General features: G+C 39.0%; 1 protein-coding gene across 1 annotated transcript; it reads left to right on the top strand.

Annotated features, from left to right (window-relative positions):
- Positions 1 to 1,758: 1,758 nt before the first annotated feature.
- On the top strand, positions 1,759 to 2,759 carry LOC109215277. Its single transcript, XM_019379309.1, has 2 exons — positions 1,759 to 2,170; positions 2,323 to 2,759. Exons 1-2 carry the CDS (start codon positions 1,759 to 1,761, stop codon positions 2,757 to 2,759), a joined length of 849 nt encoding a protein of 282 aa, XP_019234854.1.
- The last annotated feature ends 22,348 nt before the right edge of the window (positions 2,760 to 25,107 follow it).

Here is a 25,107-nt window from a genome sequence, read left to right as displayed (position 1 = left end):
AACCATGTCAAACTCGACAAGAAATTGACGACACAAGAAATTTCCTACAAGGGAAGCCAACAATATTCAATATCTACACTTTAATCGGCGAGATTTTGGGCAAAACGTACATTGAGTTTATGACAAACAAATTGGAATAAAGAGAATATTAAGTTTAACAACAAGAACAATAACAACAATCCAATGTAATCCCACATGTGATATTTAAGGAGGGTAGGATGTACTCAGTCTTAGAAATTATTTTCGATAGACCCTCGACTAAAAAAATTAAATTTATCTCAAAATCTTTTTTTAGAAAACCAAAAAGTGTAACTCTTATTTTAATTTTTTTTTCTTCCAATTTCACAATTACTGATGCAATTAGTAAAATGTTAATCAACTAAAATATTTTTAAGAGAGACAAACAATATCAAACATAAATACTTCATAATTAATATTATTAAATATCTGTATAGGGAAAAATATGTTATGACAGATAGCCGCTTAAAAGAATGACACGTGGAACCGAAGGCAATTATTCCGTTTGCTACCAAAAGGAATGACGCTCATAAAGAGACAATAAATGCCTCCGCCCGGTGTCATTAATGAAGAATATTCTATAGCATTGAGTGCACTGCTCGTTATAAAGAATTTGTCATTTATGCATGTCGTTACACATTCTTCAATGGCCCTCGTAATTGGCATTGAAGAGAGGCTTGATCCTAGGTCCTTATTTCCTAGGTGTAACCATAATAGTGAGCTTTATTACCATTGTAAAGAACACGATATTTGCTGGCAAAACTGATACTATAATCTATACTAAGATCTATACGACTTTATCTTCTTATTTTTTGTTCTTATTGTTGTTGTGCTCGGAGTCGCTATTTCTGCTATTTCATCTTCACATCAAGGCTAAGTATTACATATTTCTTCAATCATCTTATTATTTCAGGATCGAATTAGTTTACTTGTCTAGAAACCACGTATAAATTCAACTGTACCATTTTATGGATAAACAGTTTGGCACCCACTATGGGGCCTAGATAGCCGTGTAATTAAGTTGATACTTGCCTTTTTACTAAAGTATTTTAATGATTTTGTCTTTAAAAAAATCACAAGAAATGGCATATAACGGTGTTAACAACACACACAATACCGAGGTTCGAGGGGATCAGCCATATTTTGAGGATTCAATCAGTGACACCCACGATGAAGGGAACGATGCCACGCTATTACACGACATGCGATACCCGCGGCATGTTCTGGAAGCAACTTCTGATGATGCTGAAGAGGAATATGTTATTGATGCGGTAAGGGTCAAACAAGAGCAACGAGAAATCATTTTGGGCCATCTTACGCGGCAGGATAAGGTTATGACGGAATTGAAGCAGACATTGTTGGGGGCTTCAATTAATGCGAATAGACGAGATTCAGTTCCTCCCAGCGTTCTCGCAAATCGGATAACTTAGAGGACCGATAACAACACCTTGAGGGGCGAAGTTGGCTCTGATGGAGCTTGGGGGGAGCGGATCCAGACCCAACAACGAAAATGACCCCTTCAAGAATGAACTCTTACGGTTTATGAGAGACGTGAGCGCCCGCATAGACCAAATCCCGGGCGCACCCCCAATGTTGAAAGGACCGTACCCAAACAAGTATACTCAGCTGCCGTATAAACCAAGCGCGGCAACCGAATTAATCGTGAATTGGTTTAAAATGCCCGACGTGCCCAAGTATGATGGAACTTCAAACCCTCAGGATCATATTACCACCTACACAATGGCGGTGAAGGGGAATGATTTAGTGCCTCATGAGATTGAATCTGTTTTGCTGAAGAAGTTTGGAGAAACTTTCACGAGAGGAGCCTTGATGTGGTATTCACTGTTACCCAAGGATTTCATAAATTCCTTTGAGATGCTCGCGGATTCTTTTATTAAGGCTCATGCCGGGGCCAGAAAGGTGCAGGCCCGAGAGGACGACATATTCAGAATTGCACATGGAGAATTTGAGTTTCTGCGAGAGTTCGTTACCCGGTTCCAAAAGGAGAGGATGTTGCTCCCGGATGTTCCAGATGAATGGGCGGCTGAAGCATTCACCAAAGGACTGAATTCGAGAAGTTTAGACACTTTCCGAAAACTGAAGGAAATTTTTCTTAAGTTCCAAGAAACTACTAGGGCGGATGTACACAATGGTACGAGTCAAAGATAAGGATCAAAGATGATCAGGTTGGTGTCCCGTCATCGGCAAAGGGACGGGAGAAGAACAAAGAAAGATCAAAAGACGACTCCGACACGGATAGATGATCTTTGAGAGGCCGGTTTTTTCCCTACGAATGGACTGAAGGCCGCAGCAGAGGTTTCCGGTTAGTAGATAGATTCGCTACCGATAGAAGGTCTTGTCACGGTCGGAATAATAGATCGTTGCAGGACAAGGAAGCGTCAGGTATGTGGGATCCTTCCTACCCCAAGCTTTCAAAACACAATTTCAATTTCAGCGTAGTAGAGATAGTATCGGCTATGGGAAACATCAAAGAAGCACGATTTTCGAAGCCGATGAGATCTGATCCCATCCAGAGTGATCCCAACTTGTGCTGTGAATACCACGGGATGAATGGACACCGGACTGGGGACTTTCGACATCTCCGGGAAGAAGTGGAGACACTATTAAAGAACGGTCATCTCAGAGAATTTTTGAGTGACCAGGCTAAGAAAAATTATGGTCGCAACCGAGATAACGCCTCGACAGCGGGGGAAGATCCCCACGCCAGACGATCAACATAATTACCTGATCCAATTATTTTCTCTTTTTCAAGAACCATAAATCTCCCTCTCCTTCAATTAGTCACAATTTCTGGCCAACAGATGAAATTTCGAACAAAATCAAATTCTTTTATGTGAATCAAAGCCTTCTTCTTCTCTATAATCTTTTGGTTCATCTAATTTTAGGGCTTATTTTGAGTGGTTCGAATTTCTTCTTATTTGAGGGGTTTTCTCTGATTATATATTTTGCACATAATGAGGTCAACTAATTTGGCTAGGGTTTGCATGGAAGATAATGAACCTGGGTTGAATGAAGAAGTGCACTGCAACCATGTCAAACTCGACAAGAAATTGACGACAAAAAAAATTTCCTATAAGAGAAGCCAACAATATTCAATATCTACACTTTAATCGGCGAGATTTTGGGCAAAATGTACATTGATTTTATGACAAACAAATTGGAATAAAGAGAATATTAAGTTTAACAACAACAACAATAACAACAATCCAATATAATCCCACATGTGATATTTAAGGAGTGTAAGATGTACTCAGCCTTAGAAATTGTTTTTGATAGACCCTCGAGTAAAAAAATTAAATTTATCTCAAAATCTTGTTTTAGAAAACCAAAAAGTGTAACTCTTATTTTAGTTTTTTTTTTCAATTTCACAATAACTGATGCAATTAGCAAAATGTTAATCAACTAAAATATTGTTAAGAGAGACAAACAATATCAAACATAAATAATTCATAATTAATATTATTAAATATCTGTATAGGACAAAATATGTTATGACAGATAGCCGCTTAAAAGAATGACACGTGGAACCGAAGGCAATTATTTCGTTTTCTACCGGAAGGAATGGCGCTCATAAAGAGGCAATAAAAGAAAACATCTTTGATTATGATTAAAAAGGAACAATCTAATACCCTCCGCCCGGTGGCATTAATGAAGAATATTCCATAGCATTGAGTGCACTGTTCGTTATAAAAATTTGTCATTTATGCATGTCATTACACATTCTTCAATGGCCCTCGTAATTGGCATTGAAGAGAGGCTTGATCCTAGGTCCTTATTTCCTAGGTGTAACCATAATAGTGAGCTTTATTACCATTGTAAAGGACATGATATTTGCTGGCAAGACTGATGCTATAATCTATACTAAGATCTATACGACTTTATCTTTTTATTTTTTGTTCTTATTGTTGTTGTGCTCGGAATCGCTATTTCTGCTATTTCATCTTCACATCAAGGCTAAGTATTACATATTTCTTCAATCATCTTATTATTTCAGGATCGAATTAATTTACTTGTCTAGAAACCACGTATAAATTCAACTGTACTATTTTATGGATAAACAGTTTGGCACCCACCATGGGGCCAAGATAGCCGTGTAGTTAAGTTGATACTTGCCTTTTACTAAAGTATTTTAATGATTTTGTCTTTAAAAAAATCACAAGAAATGGCATATAACGGTGTTAACAACACACACAATACCGAGGTTTGAGGGGATCAGCCACATTTTGAGGATTCAATTAGTGACACCCACGATGAAGGGAACGATGCCACGCTATTACACGACATGCGATACCCGCGGCATGTTCGGGAGGCAACTCCTGATGATGCTGAAGAGGAATATGTTGTTAATGTGGTAAGGGTCATACAAGAGCAACGAGCAATAATTTTGGGCCATCTTACGCGACAGGATAAGGTTATGAAGGAACTGAAGCAGACATTATTGGGGGCTTCAATTAATACGAATAGACGAGATTCAGTTCCTCCCAGCATTCCCGCAAATCGGATAACTCAGAGGACAGACAACTACACCCTGAGGGGCGAAGTTGGCTCTGATGGAGCTGGGGAAGAGCGGATCCAGACCCAATGACGAAAATGACCCCTTCAAGAATGAACTCTTATGGTTTATGAGAGACGTGAACGCCCGCATAGACCAAATCCCAGGCGCACCCCCAATGTTGAAAGGATCGTACTCAAAGAGGTATATTCAGTTGCCGTATAAACCAAGCGCGGCAACCGAATTAATCGCGAAGCGGTTTAAAATGTCCGACGTGCCCAAGTATGATGGAACTTCAGACCCTTAGGATCATATTACCACCTACACAATGGCGGTGAAGGGGAATGATTTAGTGCCTCATGAGATTGAATCTATTTTGCTGAAGAAGTTTGAAGAAACTTTCACGAGAGGAGCCTTGATGTGGTATTCACTGTTACCCAAGGATTTCATAAATTCCTTTGAGATGCTCGCGGATTCTTTTATTAAGGCTCATGCCGGGGCCAGAAAGGTGTAGGCCCGAGAGCACGACATATTCAGAAATGCACATGGAGAATTCGAGTTGCCACGAGAGTTCGTTAGCCGGTTCCAAAAGGAAGGATGTTGCTCCCGGATGTTCTAGACGAATGGGCGGCTGAAGCATTCACCAAAGGACTGAATTCAAGAAGTTTAGACACTTTCCGAAAACTAAAGGAAATTTTTCTTGAGTTCCAAGAAACTACTAGGGCGGATGTACACAACGGGCACGAGTCAAAGATAAGGATCAAAGATGATCAGGTTGGTTTCCCGTCATCGGCAAAGGGACGGGAGAAGAACAAAGAAAGATCAAAAGACGACTCCGACACGGATAGATGATCTTTGAGAGGCCGGTTTTTTCCCTACGAATGGACCGAAGGCCGCAGCAGAGGTTTCCGGTTAGTAGATAGATTCGCTTTCGACAGAGGGTCTGGTCACGGTCGGAATAATAGATCGTTGCAGGACAAGGAAGCGTCAGGTATGTGGGATCCTTCCTACCCTAGGCTTTCAAAACATAATTTCAATTTTAGCATAGTAGAGTTAGTATCAGCTATGAGAAACATCAAAGTAGCACGATTTCCGAAGCCGATGAGATCCGATCCCAGTCAGAGTGATCCCAACTTGTGGTGTGAATACCACGGGATGAATGGACACCGGATTGGGAACTATCGACATCTCCGGGAAGAAGTGGAGACACTATTAAAGAACGGTCATCTCATAGAGTTCTTGAGTGACCAGGCTAAGAAAAATTATGGTCGCAACCGGGACAACGCCTTGACAGCAGGGGAAGATCCCCACGCCAGACGATCAACATGATCTTCGGGGTGAACGAGATCAACATGGTCACCTTTTTTGCAGCAAAAAAGACAAAAGTATCAATAACCCATAGCAAAAGGCTCCAAGGAGTCGCCGAAGACAATATCACCTTCATGGAGGAGCACACAGACAGACTGTTGTTACCGCACAATGACGCGCTGGTAATTTCTTTAAATGAGCTAGACTTTCAAATTAAACATGTTTTAGTGGATCTAGGAAGTTCGGCCATTATCATACAATGGATGAGTATTGGAGCAAGCTAAACTCACCGGAAGCATCATTCCGGCCACAAAACTCCTCGCCGGATTCAACCTCTCGAGCGTGACAACAAAACGAGAGATTTTGTTGCCCACGAATGCCGAATGAGTGATGAAAACAACTCTTTTTGAAGTGGTAGATGGTGATATAGGATATAATATTATTCTGGGAAGACCATAGTTGCATGAGATGAAAGTAGTACCATCACATATGATCAATTGCTGAAGTTTCCAACACCCGAAGGAGTTAAATAGATAAGGGGAGATCAACCGGCAGCAAGAGAGATGAATGCAATTTCGATCTACAGTAGCAAAGGGAAGAAACACGTGGCATAGCAACTACAGGTACCGGCGTCCACTCCCGAATCGGATGAAGTTAGCCCGGGGGTAGAAGCGTACGAATCTTATCAGGTGCCGACGTATTTCCAGGTTCCAGAAGAGTCAGATGCAACAAAATCCACGGCGGAAGAGCTTGAGCAAGTTGTGTTGTTCGAAGAGTTCTTAGAAAGGAAATTGCACTTGGGGACATGACTGCACCCCGAGCTCAAGTCTAGCTTTATTGAATTTCTTAAATCTAATGCCGATTATTTTTCATGGTCGCATGCGGATATGACAGGTATCCCGACGGAAGTAGCCGTACAAAAATTAAGTCTGGATCCCAACATACCTCTGGTAAGCCAAAAGAAACACCCTATTGTGGAGGCCAAAAGTAAATTCATCAAAGAAGAGGTAACTCGTCTACTTGATATTGGTTCGATGCGAAGGTCAAGCATGAGTTAATGAGTTTCCTTGATGCTTACTCCAGGTTCAACAAAATTAAGATTAACCGGGAGGATCAGGAAAAGACTTTGTTCATAACGAATTTTGGCACATATTACTATAACGTGATGCCATTCATGTTGAAGAACACCGGAGCCACTTATCAGCGGCTCGTAAACAAAATGTTTGCAAAACAAATAGAGAAAACTATGAAAGTTTATATAGACGATATGCTTATGAAGTCTTTGAATGCAGGAGATCACCTTAAGCATCTGCAAGAGACTTTTGACATCCTAAGGAAGCATAACTTGAAGCTTAACCCCAAGAAACGCGCGTTCCGGGTTAGCTCGGGAAAGTTTCTAGGATTTTTGGTATCACAAAGGGGGGTTGAGGTTAACCTCGAAAAGATCAAGGCCATCGAAGACACCCTGGACCAACTGTCAAGCATGAAGGAAGTCCAAAGGCTCACGGGGAGATTGGCAGCTTTGAGCAGTTCATTTCCCGGTCATCAAAAAAATGTCACAATTTTTTCGCATTGCTAAAAAATAAAAACAACTTCGAATGGACCCTGGAATGCCAGCAGGCCTTGAAAGATTTGAAAAAAATACTTGTAAATCCCTCCTTTACTATCAAAACCAAAGGAAGGTGAAACATTGTCGGTCTACCTTGCAGTCTTGGAAGTAGCAGTAAGCGCAGTTTTAGTCCGCGAGGACGATTTCCCATCTATTATGTAAGTAAAATTTTAATGGGAGCGGAAACTCACTACCCACATTTGGAGAAGCTTGCCTTATCTCTCATAGTCACCGCTTGGAAGTTGAGCCCCTACTTCCAATGTCACCCGATAGCTGTGGTGACTGTCAACGCACCCTTTTTCCCAAGAAATCGGGTTTACGACATTTTTTGGAAAAGACAACTCTATTCCCGTTTGGGAATTGAGTTTTGGAATTGAAGAGTCGCCACCTAATGATTATAGTGCATTAGGACACTTTAAGGAAGAATTTGAGATGAAGAACCAGAGTTCGGGTAAGGGCTAGAAATTATCTCGAGGGGAAGGTGTTAGGCACCCCTCAAGATCCACTAGTGTGGTTCCTGGCCATGCTACAGTTGTGACTTTAAGTGCAAACAACAAGTAAACAAGCAAGAATTACAAATACGAGGGGGTTTTCATATAATAGTTGCAAATAATTTGAAATTAAACGAAGTTAAAGAGGCTGAAATTTGAGAAGAAAGTAGTTTTAAAATTCAGAATAAACGAGTGAAAAGAGGGAGAAATTTTACATAATTGCTGGAAGTAGCAGTTAAAGAAGCTGAAATTTGAGAAAAAGCAGTTTTCGAAAAACAAGTAAAAAGATAAAGGGGAGAGGGGGTCCTATGTTTATAAATAATATGGATCACCCCACACAACACCCGGTAACCGTTTATACACGTGGTGTTATCGCGTGGTCATCATATCCATATCTACCCTTCCCACCCCATTAAGGTATTAAAGCGCGGAATGTCTCGTTACTTATTGCATGCTAGTACCCGTCCCAATCCTATTAGTCCCGGAGGCATTTGGACTACTAGTCCTAAAGGGAGAGGGGTTTGGGGCCTTTTGAGAGTTTTTAAAGGACAAAATAGTAAGACGTCAATCAAAACACATAATACAAGTAAAGGGGAAAGCAAATAAGCAAGTAGGGCTCAAATAAACCTCCTAGAATCAGATAAAGCCGTAGAGTTTAGCATGTCTTGCACATACTGGTTTGGTCTTAAATTAAATTAAAGCGATGAGCGGACTGGTTCAACACATATTTTTAGATAGGAAGTCTGCATTAGGCTTACTCGAATGCAGTTGTTTGAGAAATGATCTAGTTGATTAGTTAACCCTTTTTTGTCTATGTGTTGGATAGAACTACTGATTTTAAAACACAAGCTGATTTTAAAAGAAAATTTCAGAGTAACAAAAAGTTTCAGAAAAGGGAACGTGGTTTAACAACTAAACGAGTTCCAGAATGCAGATCGGTTGGGAAATGTTTACCAGAGTTCATGCGAGTAGGTTTAGAAAGAAAAGTCGCTTGTTTCAGTAAAATCAACACTGTTTTGAATAAGTGAGACAATTTTTTGGTTTCGAAATCTCTATAGGCATGCTTTCTATACGTGATACCTTTTTAAATACTAATGGAAGCCTTGTTGTCATACCTTCTTTTTTACACACCACCCCGAAGGATAGTATATAAGGGAGTTTTTCCATTTAAAGTGACATTATTCGAAATGGGATTATTTATTTAATTTTAGAGTCGCCACTTGGGAAAGGATTGGCTTTTGGTGTCCCAAGTCACCGATATCATTTAAATCCCAAATCGAGGAAAATTTCGACTTCCCAATTCGGAGTCTGCGAACCAGAAATTCTGAATAAGGAATTCTGTTGACCCGAGGGAAGGTGTTAGGCACCCCCAGATCCCGTGGTTCTAGCACGGTCGCTTAAATTATTATAAATGGCTAAAAATCTAATTTTTGCATGTTCCAACCTATAGTGCCATTTTAAACTATATACCGCTTTTAATTAATTTTAAAGAAGATTGAACGTCGTCTAAAACATGTCTTTGGATCGCGTCACATGAAATGCACCCGCAATCCGAAACACATTTTATTCAACGTTTTAGGATTTGGATTTGGGTCACATGAAATGCACACCCGAGTTTAGGAAGGTAGAATTATTGAAATAACGCGCCTAAAGCAACTAACGCATTGTTAACTGTGCGAGGGCCATGAAAATTCGCTAAATGGCACGCCTCGATTTCTAAGGATAAAAATTAATTAAGTGAGGGCCATGAGTTTTGAGATTTTATTTGGCATGGCACACCTCAAATTATTCCAAAAGGCTTTACTCAACTAGAATATACTACGGGTATCCAAAATTATTTCCTAAACTACTTTATTGAAATAGTTTTATCTACAATAATCCCAATCAATTATAGATCATAACTTAATCAACCCCTAAAAAATTCAGATTAACAGCCGGCCTATTCACGTCATTGGCCAACAAATCACTAATACTAGTAACTGCAGCAAATTTCATGAACATCCATCTATCCATGATGCAAACATGAAGCTAATAAACGAAAATATCACACTATATATTATTCAAATCATGTCAACCATGAAGGTTTCACATATGACCGTGGTTGAATACTTGACAATAGAAATAAACACAAAAAGAAAGAAAGATTGTTCACTGACAATGGATAAGCATGCAAGAAACCATAGTATCATATTCCTAATCACGCTCATAACCCATTTAAATTAACCTTATCCTAACCCATGTTTTGACAACTAAATCAACAACATGTAGCACTGTAGATCATACTTAACCAAATACCAATTAGTAACGGAGGAAATCACAAGCAATTAATAGTTAAACTCAACAACCACTTAATTAGACAATAAGACAGAGGAAGAGACGGACCTTAAGATAACAAATCTTCTTAGTATATAAGGAACAGTGAACCATGCTTTGTACATGACCATTTGATTAGCCAAACTAAAGTCGGCAACAAAATGCTAATAGGACCTCAACCCGAAAATCTCATCACGCACCTCGGCTTCGACCCCGAAAGAAAACTCGACTCGAACAAAGCATCTCATCACGAATTCATCTTTCTTCTTGCAATAAATCTGATTCAAAGAGAACTTAAGATAGTTATGGGTGTTATTTCTAAAGGTGGAACTAACAAGAAATTTGGAGTCAGAAGATGAAAATCTAAGTTTTAAAATAAAGCTGAAACTAGATCTATGAGATTAAATGTCACTAGTGTTCTTTGGAGATTGAACTCGACCAAATCAAAAGCAGGATAGATTTTCGATTTTTCAAAGGGAAAGAAATGGGTGAGGTTCCATTTTCAAGCAGGAGAGGGCTATGGTTTTCTGAAGAGTGGGGGTCCTTTTAGCTGCGGCTGATTGTTGATGGTGTCTCCCCTCATTTTAGGTGTTAGATGCTATATATAAGGGTAGGGATTAGGTTAGGGGTATGGACCTAGAAATTATGGGCTTGAGAATTGGGCCAAAGACTAAAAAAAATGGACTACAAGATTTATAAAAATGGGTTAAACAAACCTAAAACTGATTCCTTCTTCTAAAATTATATACCATTATAATATAAAAATATAAAACTAATTTTAATTAATTGAACTAAACTATAAAACATAAAACTATTTTTTTTTGTATTTTCAAGATTATAAAAATAAAGATAAGGTACTATTTTTGTATATATTTTTTATTTAAATTTACGAAAGATACGTAAACTAAACTATTTTTTGTAATTTTCATTTTTTGTGACAAAATAAAGTAAAAGAGTCAAAATCAGCTGAAATAGAGATATTAGGCCTAAACCAAATATTTACATGCTAAAATATAAAAATCTTGGGGAGGGTCAAAAATCACATGTCTACAGCTGCCCCTCTTTGACTGGAAACGCGAAGAGTTTTCAGACAAAGAATGACTAGACACGTTTTTTGACCCGACCCTTATTTAGGGAAACCGAAAGCTAAAAAAAGGAGAATGTGATCGAGCCCTGGTATCTGAGCTGCCTACATATCCTTGGCTATAAAGGAATCAGGTCACGTGTAGTTCAGAAGTGAATGAGGTGATGGAGTACCGAGGTTGAGAGCCGAGCGAGGTGCCGTCGAGGTTCCGGTCCGCGGTCCCATTATTACATCAAAATCAAAAATGAAAAAGACTAACTAAGCCTATTAGCTACGAGTTACAAGATTCCTATCTATGAGTCTTCTGAAGCTTGATCTTGAGTCTTGGTTGGTTCTTGCTGCAGACTCTGATCTGAATCTTGATGCTCGTCAGCTGTAACCGCTGGTTCATTCTTTAGCGTTGGATCAAGGCGGGACACGCGAAGCTTGTGACTTCAATCATATCTTGAGCATTCCGCATCTTTCTCCGCTTCAGCACTCTCAGTTCACTTCTTTTTGTTCTTTTCTCTTCTTTTCTTTATTTTGGATTGAGACTCATTCTTTTGGTCGTCTCGAACCCTGTGCCTCGAGGTCAGACCTGCTTAAGATATCAAAACAAACAAACGAACGAAATTTTCTGCCCCAGTTTTCACTAGGAAAATTTCGTGAGTTAGTTGTGACATATATCTAAGCAGTCAAATTAGGATTGTGTATTCTTGTGAATGAATCCAGGTTATGCTGGAAAATGACCGGGTTATGCCAGAAGGAAAAAGGGTCTCGGGTTATGCCGGGACGAAAAGAAAAAAGGTCCTCGAGTTTTGCCGGGATTTGGAAAGAAAAAGCTCCTTGGGTTATGCCAGGGAGATCCTCGGTTTTTTGGCCGGGATTTGGAAAGAAAAGCTCCTCGGTTTTTTGGCCGGGAGATCCTCGGTTTTTTGGCCGGGATTTGGAAAGAAAAAGGCTCCTCGGTTTATTGGCCGAGAGATCCTCGGTTTTTTGGCCGGGATTTGGAAAGAAAAAGGTCCTCGATTTTTTGGCCGGGAGATCCTCGGTTTTTTGGCCGGGATTTGGAAAGAAAAAGCTCCTCGGTTTTTGGCCGGGAGATCCTCGGTTTTTTGGGCGGGAGATCCTCGATTTTTTGGCCGGGATTTTGAAAGAAAAAGGCTCCTCAGTTTTTTGGCCGAGAGATCCTCGGTTTTTTGGCCGGGATTTGGAAAGAAAAAGCTCCTCGGTTTTTTGGCCGGGAGATTTAAGGAATGGGATCCTATGCTACCATGATTTGTTTTTCTTTTGGGATTTTCATTTAATTTTTTTTATATGTTTTCCTTTTTATTTAGCAAAACGCATGAAAGAATTTTGGGGGGGGGGGGGGAAACTTCCTTTTGGTCGTTTTCCTGCTGCAAAGCTGTTTCAGTGCTTGCGCATTTCATTTCTTTTGGGTTGCACCTGCTTCTTGCACGGTTGCTCTGAATAAGACCTATTTCCAACAAAGAACAATTTATTAGTTTGAAACGGTGGTTGGTTTTGTGGCCTTGATCATCCCAATCGCTTGATCCCGGCCCCCTTTTTGTTGAGAACTTTGCTGCTTGTTGGCTTTGAGGGCGAATCTCTTTTCAAACCNGATTTTTCATTTTTATTTCTTTTCTTCTTTCTTTTTCTTTTGTTTTCCTCTTTTTATGTTTTCCTTTTTATTTAGCGAAAAACATGAAAGAACTTGGGGGGGAAACTTCCTTTTGGTCGTTTTCCTGCTGCAAAGCTGTTTCAGTGCTTGCGCATTTCATTTCTTTTGGGTTGCACCTGCTTCTTGCACGGTTGCTCTGAATAAGACCTTTTTCCAACAAAGAACAATTTATTAGTTTGAAACGGTGGTTGGTTTTGTGGCCTTGATCATCCCAATTGCTTGATCCCAGCCCCATTTCCGTTGAGAAGTTTGCTGCTTGTTGGCCTTGAGGGTGAATCTCTTTTCGAACCGACCGGGTTCAACTCTCAGGGTTTCATTATGACTCGCCCGTGTGGGCTCTGGCCTTTTCCCTTTATTCTGTCCTTGCCTTTGATTTTCTTTCTTTTCCAATGTCTTTGCTTCGAAAGCATCAACCACTATGGTCAGTCGGGATCGGTTTGACGCACTCGCTGAGGCTGGGCATTTTCTCCGGCTTTTGCCAGGCGGAGCCCGATGGAACCAGTTCTGTCACCTTTCTTTGTAGTAATTCGGAATCATTGTTAGACCGAAAGGGATTCAAAGAGAAGTATGCAAAAAGGCAAGCATATGAGTTTGAAGAGAAGCGTCCCTTTCGGGGGAAAAGAAGGACTTATCTGGGGTGCATGCTGGCTTCGAATGAACATGACATGCTTCTTGGACTGGACGCCCGACCCACACAAACTTTCCAGCTTCTCGTGAACCCATTGATCCGCATTTCAAAGCCAGGGAACCTTGCCAGGACTCTTTTAGTGATGAGATATCTTCTTTTCGGCCGACAGAGCCCTTTGCGGGTTTTCGCCAATCGACCTCTCTCATTTCTCTTCTCACTGTCGCCCGATAGTGCTCTTTGCGAGTTTTCACTAAGCGGACTCTCTCATTTTCAGTTTCTCTACTCACCATCGCCTTATGGTGCCCGAAGGTTTTCACCGATAAGACTCTCTCATTTTATTTCTCTCGATTTGAATTGTATCAGATTCCAACAATGACGTTTGCCACTTCCATGCCTTTGTCAATTGATCGGAAGGACTTGGACAAGGTTTTGGGGTAAAAAGAATTTTGGGCGGAACTACAACTTTGGAACCATTTCGGCGGATTCATGGCCGAACCATTATATCATCTGCCCCAGTTTCAACTCTTGGGGGAATTGGGATTTTTGTTTTGGTGTGACTGGACCTCAGGGAGAGGCTGCCTACGTATCCTTTCGGAATCAAGTCAGACGTAGTTCAGACAAACATTTGTTTTTGGTTGTTTTTGTTTTTGTTTTTGTTTGTTTTTTTTTTCTTTTCCTTTTTCTTTTCGTCATATTTTCTTTTCTTTTGTTTTTCTTTTTTTTCTTTCATTTTTTTTTCTTCCCGCTGGTGCTTCCGAGTTCCAAAGAGGGTGGCCAAAGAAGCGTAACCGGCTCAAGGGGTTTACGAAGGGTTGATTGTGTTTGGGTAGCGAGAAGGAAATCCTTCGTCATCACAATTGCACAAAAGCCATCATCGCAGGAGGCCTAGATATAGTACCTTTTTATTGCATCTGTATTGGTTGCTGCTTCGGGATCATCTTCTTCAATGTCTCCCAGATACACTGCTCCTCTTGGCAGTATTTTCGGATGATGTGTGTTCCCTTCCAATTAAGAGCAAGTTTTCCTTTTGCTTCCTGGTGATGAGGAAGAATGCGTCTTAACACCAGTTGTCCTATTTCAAGATTCCTGGGCCGCACTTTCTTGTTGTAAGCATGGGCCATTCTTTGTTGGTACAACTACCTGGATGTTCCCTGAGTACAACACACTCTTTTGTTGTAATGTACGGACCTTTCCAACCCGCGAACCAATTTTCCTTCAATTGTTCCATTTCTTTATTTTATTTCGTCAAGGTTACCTTCTTTGCATTTTGACTTTTGATTCATTATTTCGAAATCTGACAGCGTTTCGGGATCCAGGCATGAAGTCCGCAAGCATGTCATGTTATTTAAAGATGCATTATTAGAACTAAAGAGAAGAAAATGAAGGAGAAAAATAGCAAAATCAGAAAGAAAAATGAACGAAGAAGTTTTGATTTCATTTTTTGGAATTTTGAAGATAACAGGGTTCACATTCGGGAATTTAAAGACAAGAAACTACAGGAAAAATCCGAGTTACACCCTGAAATAACTCGGGATGCAGAAAAAGTGGCAGGGCTAGGTTACCGGGACTCCCGCCTGATCGGGAATGGTGTAGCCTTCCAGTTTTGAAGCTTGGCGCTTGGTCCCATGTATAGCACCTCAGCAAATGCTAGCCTTCTCCCGTCTGGACCATGTGGGTTTCGTAGAGCATTTTCCTCATTGCCCCACGTAGTTCCTCAATGTCTTCAGCCATGGAAACCTCATCATCTTCCTCTTTACTGTACTTAGGCTTGACAAAAGTTTCATACAAATGTATCACCTCATAATCGGCCATTTTCATTTTTTGAAAGAACACTTCTGCTTCCTCAGCACTCACAGGCTTCTTAGGCAGGAAACGCCTTCTGGTGGCATTGTTTACCTCCTCTACATTTGAATATTTCTCAACAGGGGGGTTTTCTGGCAGCTCTCCCAAGATCTCTTTACTCATGTACGTAACCATCGTCTGATGATAATTCCATGGTACCGCGGCAGGATTGGTCATAGGCTTCTGTGGTACGCGTCCAATAACCACTGGCTCACTCAGCCGAGGTGGTTTGATTGTCCCCCGTACCACATAGGCTTGCTTGGGTACGTACATTTGTGTTCCTTTTTTCAAATCAGCTTTCTTTTCTGGTTCTATCTTGGTGATTTTGCTCTTCTTTTCCCCTTTCTCTTGCTTCGAGGCCACATTTGGCTTTCTTTCCGCATCAGCGATAGCAATTATAGCTTTTAAGGCTGGATCAAATTCCCTATCTTCACAAATCATCCCGATTACTGGCCCGTTATTGTGAGCGGGCAGCGGATTATTGGTCACATTTGGGACATCCTCATCCTTCAACACAATTTTCCCTTGCTCTATTAAGTTCTCCACCGCTTGTTTCAGAGTCCAACAGTCATTTGTATGATGACCCTCTGCCCCTGAATGGTATGCACACCTGACACCAGCTCTATAGGCAGGCGATGCCGGGTTTTGTCTGTTCTGAGGGACCGGCTGCAGTAGACCCATTTGGACAAGTTTCGGGAATAGACTAGAGTAAGATTCACCAATTGGGGTAAAGTTTGGTCTCCTGGGTGGGTCCCGAGGACGGAAGTTATTTTGTGGAGGACGGGGGTTATAGTGGTTTTGGTGAGGAGGCTGATTTCTTGGGAATGGAGGTTGATTTCTGTTGGCATGTGGTTGCGGCTGACCGAAGGGTTGAGCGTTCATGACCGCATAAGGTGGAGGGGCATAAGCCATATCGTGATGAGGGTAGTAATGTTGAGGGGTTCTGTCCGAAAACATGGGTCTGGGAGCGCGATGTCTCCTTGCCCCTGAGGCTACCATAACCGTTTCTTCTTTCTTATTACCTTTGGCCATTCCTCCAGACCCGCCTTAGATGGCTTGGGAGGTTGCTCTGATGGCCGACTGACTCAAAATCCTGCCCGTTTTCAAACCATTTTCTACCATTTCCCCGATCTTAATCGCCTCTGCAAAAGGTTTGCCCATGGCTGACATCATATTCTGGAAATAATCCGCTTCCTGGGCCTGAAGAAATACGGTGACCATTTCCACTTCATCCATTGGAGGTTTCACCCTCGACGCTTGCTCACGCCACTTAATAGCATATTCCCTGAAACTTTCTGAGGGCTTCTTCTTCAAATTCGCCAAGGAGTTCCTGTCTGGCGCAATGTTGATGTTGTATTGAAACTGTCTCACAAAATCTCTGGCAAGGTCATCCCAAATGTGCCATCGGGAGACGTCTTGATCCATATACCATTCCGAGGCGATGCCTACCAAGCTTTTTCCAAAGTAAGCCATTAACAACTCCTCTTTTCCGCCAGCCCCGCGCAATTGGTTGCAATACTTTTTAAGGTGAGCAATGGGATTGCCATGCCCGTCATACTTCTCGAACTTCGGCGTTTTAAACCCCATGGGCAGGTGCACGTGAGGGAACATGCATAGATCAGTATAGGAAACACTCTTCTGCCCGCTTAAACCTTGCATGTTCTTCAGACTCTGCTCAAGGCTCCTCATTCTCTTTGCCATCTCATCTTGTTCAGGAGCTTTGGGAGTTTGATCTTGTCCTGGCGTAAGCTCAAAGGGTGGCGGCTGAGAGTAATTATATGTGGGATATTGAGGAGGGTCCACTGGAAAGACAGGGTTTTGGAAGGTGAAAGCTGAGGGATCAAAGGCGGGCCTTGGCAGTGAAGGTTGTGTCGTAGCAGAGCATGGTGGAGCAGTGAAGATGTTAGGAGCTGCTCCTGCTGGGAACACCTGCGGGCAGACCTCAGAAGGTGTTCCGACGAAGTGAGCGGTCATGGTAGGTTGTCCCAACGGAGTGTGAGGGTGACTGATGGGGATATTGGAGGTACCCCCAGATCTAGGGAATAGTTCAGGAAATCCAGGGATGGCGCTTGAAGGCTCCCTTCCATTGGTCCAGGCATCCCACATCTCCATGAGTCGAAGACGTAGTACCCGGTTCTCTTCAGCTGTGACAGACTCAGATGCCGGGATCCCTGAGATGGGGCTTTCTTCGGTGATGAGAACTGGTGGCAAAGTCATTTCAGATGACATTTCTGTACTTCCTTTTGATCTGGTAAAGTATTGATGCGATGCCAGCTTACCACAACCAACCACCGTTTCTAAAAGCTAGGCTGGAATTGACAGCAACACACGGTTAGTTTGAGACAAGTAAAAGATAGGTAATCGCACATTGGGGTGTGATGCACCTATACAGTTAAACGGATGTCTACATGTTTGCACAGGTTGCATGCGTCATCCCGGCTTTTCTTATCTATTTTTTTCTTCTTTTGATTTCTACTATCTGTTTTTCTTGCTTTTCTTTCTCTTTCTATTTTTCTCTCATTTTTCTTCTCCCTCTGCTTTTCATTTTCTGCTTTTCCCTTTTCTTTTGCCATGGTTTCTCTCGATTCCTTATTTTCTCTTTTTGCGTTTCTTTCTCTCTCGTTTTTCCTTTATTTCTTCCCCTCGTATTTTCTTATTTTTTTTTTCTTCTATTTTTTTTCTTTTCTTAGGGTTACGGTCGAATCCTATGGAGATTGCCTACGTATCATGACCCCGCATGAATCAGACCAAGCGTAGTTCTTGCAAATAAGGTAAATAAGCTAATTCTTTTTTTGAATTTTTTGAAAGAAATGCTTTAGAAGGAAAAAGGAATATTTTTGATTTTGATTTTTCTTTTTATTTTTTGAAAGAAAGACTTCTAAAAAAAATTCCTTTTCTTTTTATTGGAACTTTGGGAATTTTAGAAGTNGATAGGTAATCGCACATTGGGGTGTGATGCACCTATACAGTTAACTGGGTGTCTACATGTTTGCAATGGTTGCATGCGTCATCCCGGCTTTTCTTTTTCTATTTTCTCTTCTTTTGATTTCTACTTTTTGTTTTTCTTGCTTTTCTTTCTCTTTCTATTTTTTCTCTCATTTTTCTTTTCCCTCTATTTTTCATTTTCTGCTTTTCCGTTTTCTTTTGCCATGATCTTTCTCTCAATTCCTTATTTTCTCTTTTTACGCTTCTTTTCCTCTCTTGTTTTTCTTTTATTTCCTTCCCTCATATTTTCTTTTTCTTTTCTTAAGGTTACGGTCGAATCCTATGGAGATTGCCTACGTATCATGACCCCGCATGAATCAGACCAAGCGTAGCTCTTGCAAATAAGGTAAATAAGCTAACTCTCTTTTTTTCGGAATTTTGAAAGAAATGCTTTAAAAGAGAAAAGGGAAATATGTATTTTTTGATTTTTGATTTTGATTTTTTCTTTTTATTTTTTGAAAGAAAGACTTCTAAAAATTCTTTTTCTTTTTATTGGAACTTTGGGAATTTTAGAAGTAAAAAGAAATATTTTTGTTTGAATTTTCATTTATTTCTCTTTTTCTAAACATGAAAGAAAAAACATTTTTTGAATTTTGACTCATCCTGCACATTTATTTAAAGTGATTTAATGACTTATTTTACTTAAACAGGAAAAAAATGGCTATTTTTTGTAAAATTTCCATTTAAGAAAAACAAAGACTTGGTTTTGCAGTTACAGCCTTTCAGCACTTCTGGAGGAAGATTTTAAGGTTGTGCCTGCTAACCATTGAAAATGACCCAAGGTGGCTGTTCTTGCAAAAACGGCCATCCGGCGCCCTTTTGGGACATTCGGCTTATTTTAAGCAAGAATGGCATCACCTGACTTATTTATGACAAAAATTAAAATTTGACATTTTTTGGCTATTTTTGCAAAAGGGAGGTTGGACCCGATGAGGGTTGCCTACGTATCTCACATCCGGTGAGAACCAAACCAGCATAGTTCGGTCAGATTGGGAATTGAGTATACTATCTCTTTTTCTTTTTTTTTTTATAAAACTCAGACCATGAAAGCTTTAAGGCAAAAGAAAAACAATTTTGATTTTTTGATTTTTTTTTTCTTTGGAATTTTCTAAAAAAAGTGCTTTAAAAGAAGAAAGAGATATTTTTTTTGGATTTTTGATTTTGATTTTGATTTTATTTTTGAAAGAAAGACTTCTAAAAATTCCTTTTCTTTGATTGGAACTTTGGGGATTTCAAAAGTAAAAAGAATATATTTTTTTTTCTGTTTGAATTTTCATTTGATTTCTCTTTTTCTAAGGAAGAAAGAAAATATTTTTGAATTTTTGATGTAACCTCTTAATTTTCGAAAGGGGGACTTCTTGAAGAAAAATGTTTTGAATTTCTGAGCTTTTATTTATTTATAAAACTACTTCTAAGAAAAAGCAAAAATATTTTTGGACTTCAAAATTTTTTTTTCAAAATTTTGATTGGCATTTACAAAAAAAGACTTCTAAAAAAAATAAGAGTATTTTTGGATTTTTTTTTCTGATTTTTTTTTGGATTTTCAAAATGAAGGAAACCCGTATTTTTGGATTTTGATTTTTATTGAGTTTTCCTTTTTGTATGAAAGACATTAGAAAGAAGGAAACCATTTTTGAGTTTTAAAAACTTTTTTTTTTTTGAATGTTTGTTTTTTGTTTTAAGGAAAGATTTCTAAAGAAAGAACCAAAGGAAAATATTTTTGGGTTTTTGAAAATTGGGGTCGGAACCGATGAGGTTTGCCTACGTATCTCACATCTGGTGAGAATCAGACCCGCGTAGTTCGGTCAGATTCGCCTAAATCAAAACTATTTTGAACAACAATTTTTTCTTCCTATTTTTCAAGCATTTCGGTACTATTTGAGCATTGGGGTTTTTCAAAGCAAATGGTCACCCTCACTTAGTCCTAACACTGCTTATTTTCTCAATTTCACTCATTTAGACAAGCCGGTCAACATGCAAAGCCGAGCAAATAAATGCGCAAGTAGCACGTAAGATGCATCAGGATGGTCAATTCGTTTCAGGTCACCTGTCCTAGACGGACCCAACCCCTGTGTTGAGTCCCCTAAGTCATATGCACATGATGCAAACAAACGTCCTACTAGGGATCCGGCATGAGTTTTTGTTCTTCTAGGTTTAAACCCTAGGTTTATTGGTCTAGACCTGGCTTACCCGAGCGGACAACTCGAGCCGAGGAGGAGGCAGCGTACCGGGGATACAGAAGCTCCGCCGGCTTAGCAACTTAACCAAACCTCGTTCTAAATTGGGAAAGACTCTAAACAGAAGAGAAGCTACACGAAGTGCACCCTTCTCCATGATGTAGAGGACTCAGAGAGAGGAAGGGATTCGCGACAGTTTATATATAAAATTTCAACAAATATCAAAGCGGTAAAACATTTAGCACATATAGCATGGAACATGTAGAATAATCAGATAAAGCCAAATATAACAATTGTAGTAAGCTCGAATTCTTGAACCCTGAATCGAAATTCTGGGTTCGTATCCCCAGCAGAGTCGCCAAAGCTGTCACACCTCCTTTTTACACACCTACCCCGAAGGATAATGTATAAGGGAGTTTTTCCATTTAAAGTGACATTATTCGAAATGAGATTATTTATTTATTTAGAGTCGCCACTTGGGATAAGATTGACTTTTGGTGTCCCAAGTCACCGGTTAAACTTGAATCCCAAATCGAGGAAAAATTTCGACTTCCCAATTGGAGTCTGCGAACCAGAAATTCTGAATAAGGAATTCTGTTGACCCGAGGGAAGGTGTTAGGCACCCCCGGATCCCGTGGTTCTAGCACGGTCGCTTAAACTATTATAAATGGCCTAATATCTGATTTTAAAACATGTTCATCCTATAGTGCAATTTTAAAAATATTTACCGCTTTTTAATTGATTTTTTTTAAAAAAAAGGTTGAACGTCGTCTAAAACGTGTTTTTGGATCACGTCACATGAAATGCACCCGGATCCGCGACACATTTTATTCAGCATTTTGGGATTTGGATTTGGGTCACATGAAATGCACACCCGAATTTAGGAAGGTGAAATTATTAAAGAGCGCGCCTAAAGTGACTAACGTATTATTAACTTTGCGGGAGGCCATGAAAATTCGCTAAATGGCACACCTCGATTTCTAAAGAGTAAAATTCACACATTCAATTTACACAAGTAAGCTGATGGTCTATTAATGCTTCAACTACTAAAGGCTCTTTTTTTTAAGAGCAGGAGGCTTCACAATTAAAACAAACCACTAACACAACTTGAGAGTTTCACAAACGAGCACACACATACAAGCATTTCACAACTTGATTGGGCTGACTATTGCAGCTAGTGACGGAAGACAATACCAACTTCTTTTTTTGTGTAAAGATGTTTCTATCATATCTGTTCTAATGAAAAAGGATCCATAGTTCCCAAACCAAGGGCCATCAACTAAAGACCTAATAAAGAAATGCATGACAAGAAAAGCTGCACATGGCCGAAGCAGTAAAGGAAATGCACAAGCCTGTATACTTGGTTATTACAATCGTTAAAGAAATGTTACAGAACCCCAACCAATTCCAATTAGCATCACGTTAACAACCAGAATTCCACGATTTGCATTTAACCAATTCTATAACAACTCAATTGACGTTTGCTCAAATAGATAAAACGGATCCCAATAGTGAGACAAATGAACCAACTCAAAAACATTCTCAAACCACATAGAAGCAATATAGGAAGATTCAAAAGAGACAAACTCAATATAAAATTCTAATAATGAATCAACACTTACACATGATTTCAAATAGAGGAGGGGAAGCCATTCATTCAACAAATATAACAAGATACAAAAGGGGGTCTCTTGAAGTTACCTCTTAAGCAAGCCAAGTAATAAGGAAAAACCAAATAGAGGCTGAAAAACAGTAGCGATAAAGCTCAGCTACTGCTAGCAGAATCGACAGAACCAGCACTCCAAATAGCTCGATCAACTTCTAAAATCCCAGGAAACGTGCAACAATCGAATAGAAACTAAAACTAGTTTTTAAACCTTTTTGTTTTCCTTTTACTCTCAAATCTGAAATTCAGACCTTCTCAGTCCAGATTTTGTGAGGGCACGGGAGTAATGATGTATATTCTATGAGAAAAATGCTGAGATTCATGTGTTTTTTTTTTCTAAAAATGCAGAGATTGATGATTCTTCATCTTCGTGTGAGTGTGATGGTGAGTGTATTCTCCCATGGAAATCGAAGGAGGGAGGTCGGGAAAGAGAAGATGGAAGATGGAAGATGGAAGGGATGCTTGTTCTCGTTTTTGTTCAAGAGCGTCGCTGCTTTTGTTCAAGAGGTCCTGGATCTCTCCAAAATCTCCTCTATTTTTTGTGCCTTAGCTCCCCTTTTATGTGAGGGATTAGGGCAAAGGGTAATGGTTATTTGGGTAGGGAGATTGGGCTTTGAGTGGGTTATTGGGTTTGGCAGTATTGGGTATAGGCGTTTGGCTCAGTCATTAACTTTTGGCCCTAATTTTACAAGACTAAACTTTCTTTCCAATTCTTTCTTTATTTTGTTAATTTTCCTTTTATTTTAATTAAATCCTACAAATTAAAAATTCAAAATTATCCAAAATGTGAAATTAAACTAATTAGCTAATTATAAAAATTATAAAAACCACTTAATCCTAAATTAAAAGAGAAAAAATCAATAAAAGGAAAAACTGTTAAAATGAAGCATTTTTTTTGTGATTTCAATTTTTATAAAACGAGTAACTACCAATTAATCCTAAAAATGTAAAAGTAAGGCCTAAATGCCATGCGTGATATTTTGGTATTTTTCATAATTTAAATGCAAGAAAAATGCAAACAATTAATAAAAATCTATAAAATTCCTAAAATGGCAAATAATTAAGGAAAAATCTATTTTCTCGGGATTTTGTAGGGGTATTTCGTATAGGGCAAAAATCACGTGCTTACAATAATGAAATCATAGATCGCCTATGTGTTATCTAGAAATCAGTCATGTATTATTTATGATCGCCTAAGTGATCTTTGGTTGATCGCTTATTAGTTAATACCACAATTATTTTTTATAAGATGATAAATCCTAATAAAATCATAAATTACTTATATGTTATTTAAAAATTATTTATATATTATTTATAATCGCATAAGTGATATCCGATCGATCACATATTTATTTTTACCAAGATCAAATAGTAACAGATTAAACATTAAGGAATTATTCAATCCTCAATAAAATACAAAGAAAGTGAATGAAAATGACAGAGGAAAAAAAGTGATGTATCGAATTTGCAAATAACGAATTCCAAGACCTCGGACTCTACAGCTCTTTTAATTCCTAGGCGACAGGCGCTAGCCATTCTTCCTCTCATCTCATGTCATTTTCGGTCCTAAATATTGGTAGGATCTTTTTAAATTTTATGAACTAGAGTTTTAGAAATTAATAAAAGATATTACATTATACAAATACTAATAATATTTGTTATACAGTTAAACTTTTTTATAATAATAATTTTTTATTATAACGGTTGATTCTATTGTTCTAGATAGAAAGATGAGAGGTTTTCAAGATATTCAGTTAGATCCCCGAGTAAAAGAGATCGATCTATTTTAGCCACCTTCGGCTTTTTATGAATATGGAACTTTATCTACTAGATTTTAGTATGCCGAATAATTATTTTCGTACTCCAATTCGTACGAAAGGCCTCTTAAGGGTGCGCGAACAAGAAACTCTAGTAAATAGAAGAAAGACAATGTGCTTGAGGGTGAATAGAGGAAATCAAATAAATCATGGTATAGGGATTCTTTTCTCCTCATCGCTAGCCAGTTGGGATGTTATCTCTTTTCTCCTATTGGTCGTGGCGGATCCAGAATTTTAAACTGATGGATGCTCGCCGATACAAAATCCAAAAAAAGAGGAAAAGTGAGTTTATTTATGGGTGCTCACTCTATATTTAGCTAACTATTTTTATAATTGCCCGTGTAAATTTACTAAATTTGGTTAAAAGTAATGGTGCTCAAGCACCCATAAGTGTCCATGTACATCCGTCACTGCCTATTAGAACCGAATTTTATGTTAATACTATAATATATGTTCTCTATAACAATACTTTGTTATAACATTTAAAATATATCAAAACAAACAAAATTATTATAGAGAGATTTGACTATAGTAGTTAACAGAAATTCGATAAATATACATATTAGTGGATTTGCACCGTAAATGATCCATAAAAGATAGAATTGCACGTACCAGACTCCCAATTTATGATATGTTCAATCTGTATCTAATTTATTAATTTCAACATGTGTAACAATTAAAAAGATATCATTTGATCTTTTTAAACCAACGATCAAAATATCATAATTCGAACCGTAATATCATAAGTTTTGAAATTCTACAGTCTAATTGGATTTTACTCTCTTTTGTTAAGAAAAAAAAAATAGAAACTAAAATAGTTTAGGCAGCCATAGTGGAATATGGCAAGTGGATTAATTTATGAGGAAACTATACTAATTACCCACTAAACCCAAAATAATAATCCGATTTTACCCATTTTAATAGTAATTACTATACCTACCTAAGCCAACCAAAATTATTACTCGTCCACCCATTTCTCAATTGCCTTACCAACCT

This window comes from Nicotiana attenuata, unplaced genomic scaffold (assembly GCF_001879085.1).
Source record: "Nicotiana attenuata strain UT unplaced genomic scaffold, NIATTr2, whole genome shotgun sequence".
NCBI lineage: Eukaryota > Viridiplantae > Streptophyta > Magnoliopsida > Solanales > Solanaceae > Nicotiana > Nicotiana attenuata.
This window is presented reverse-complemented; position numbering and strand designations above follow the sequence as displayed.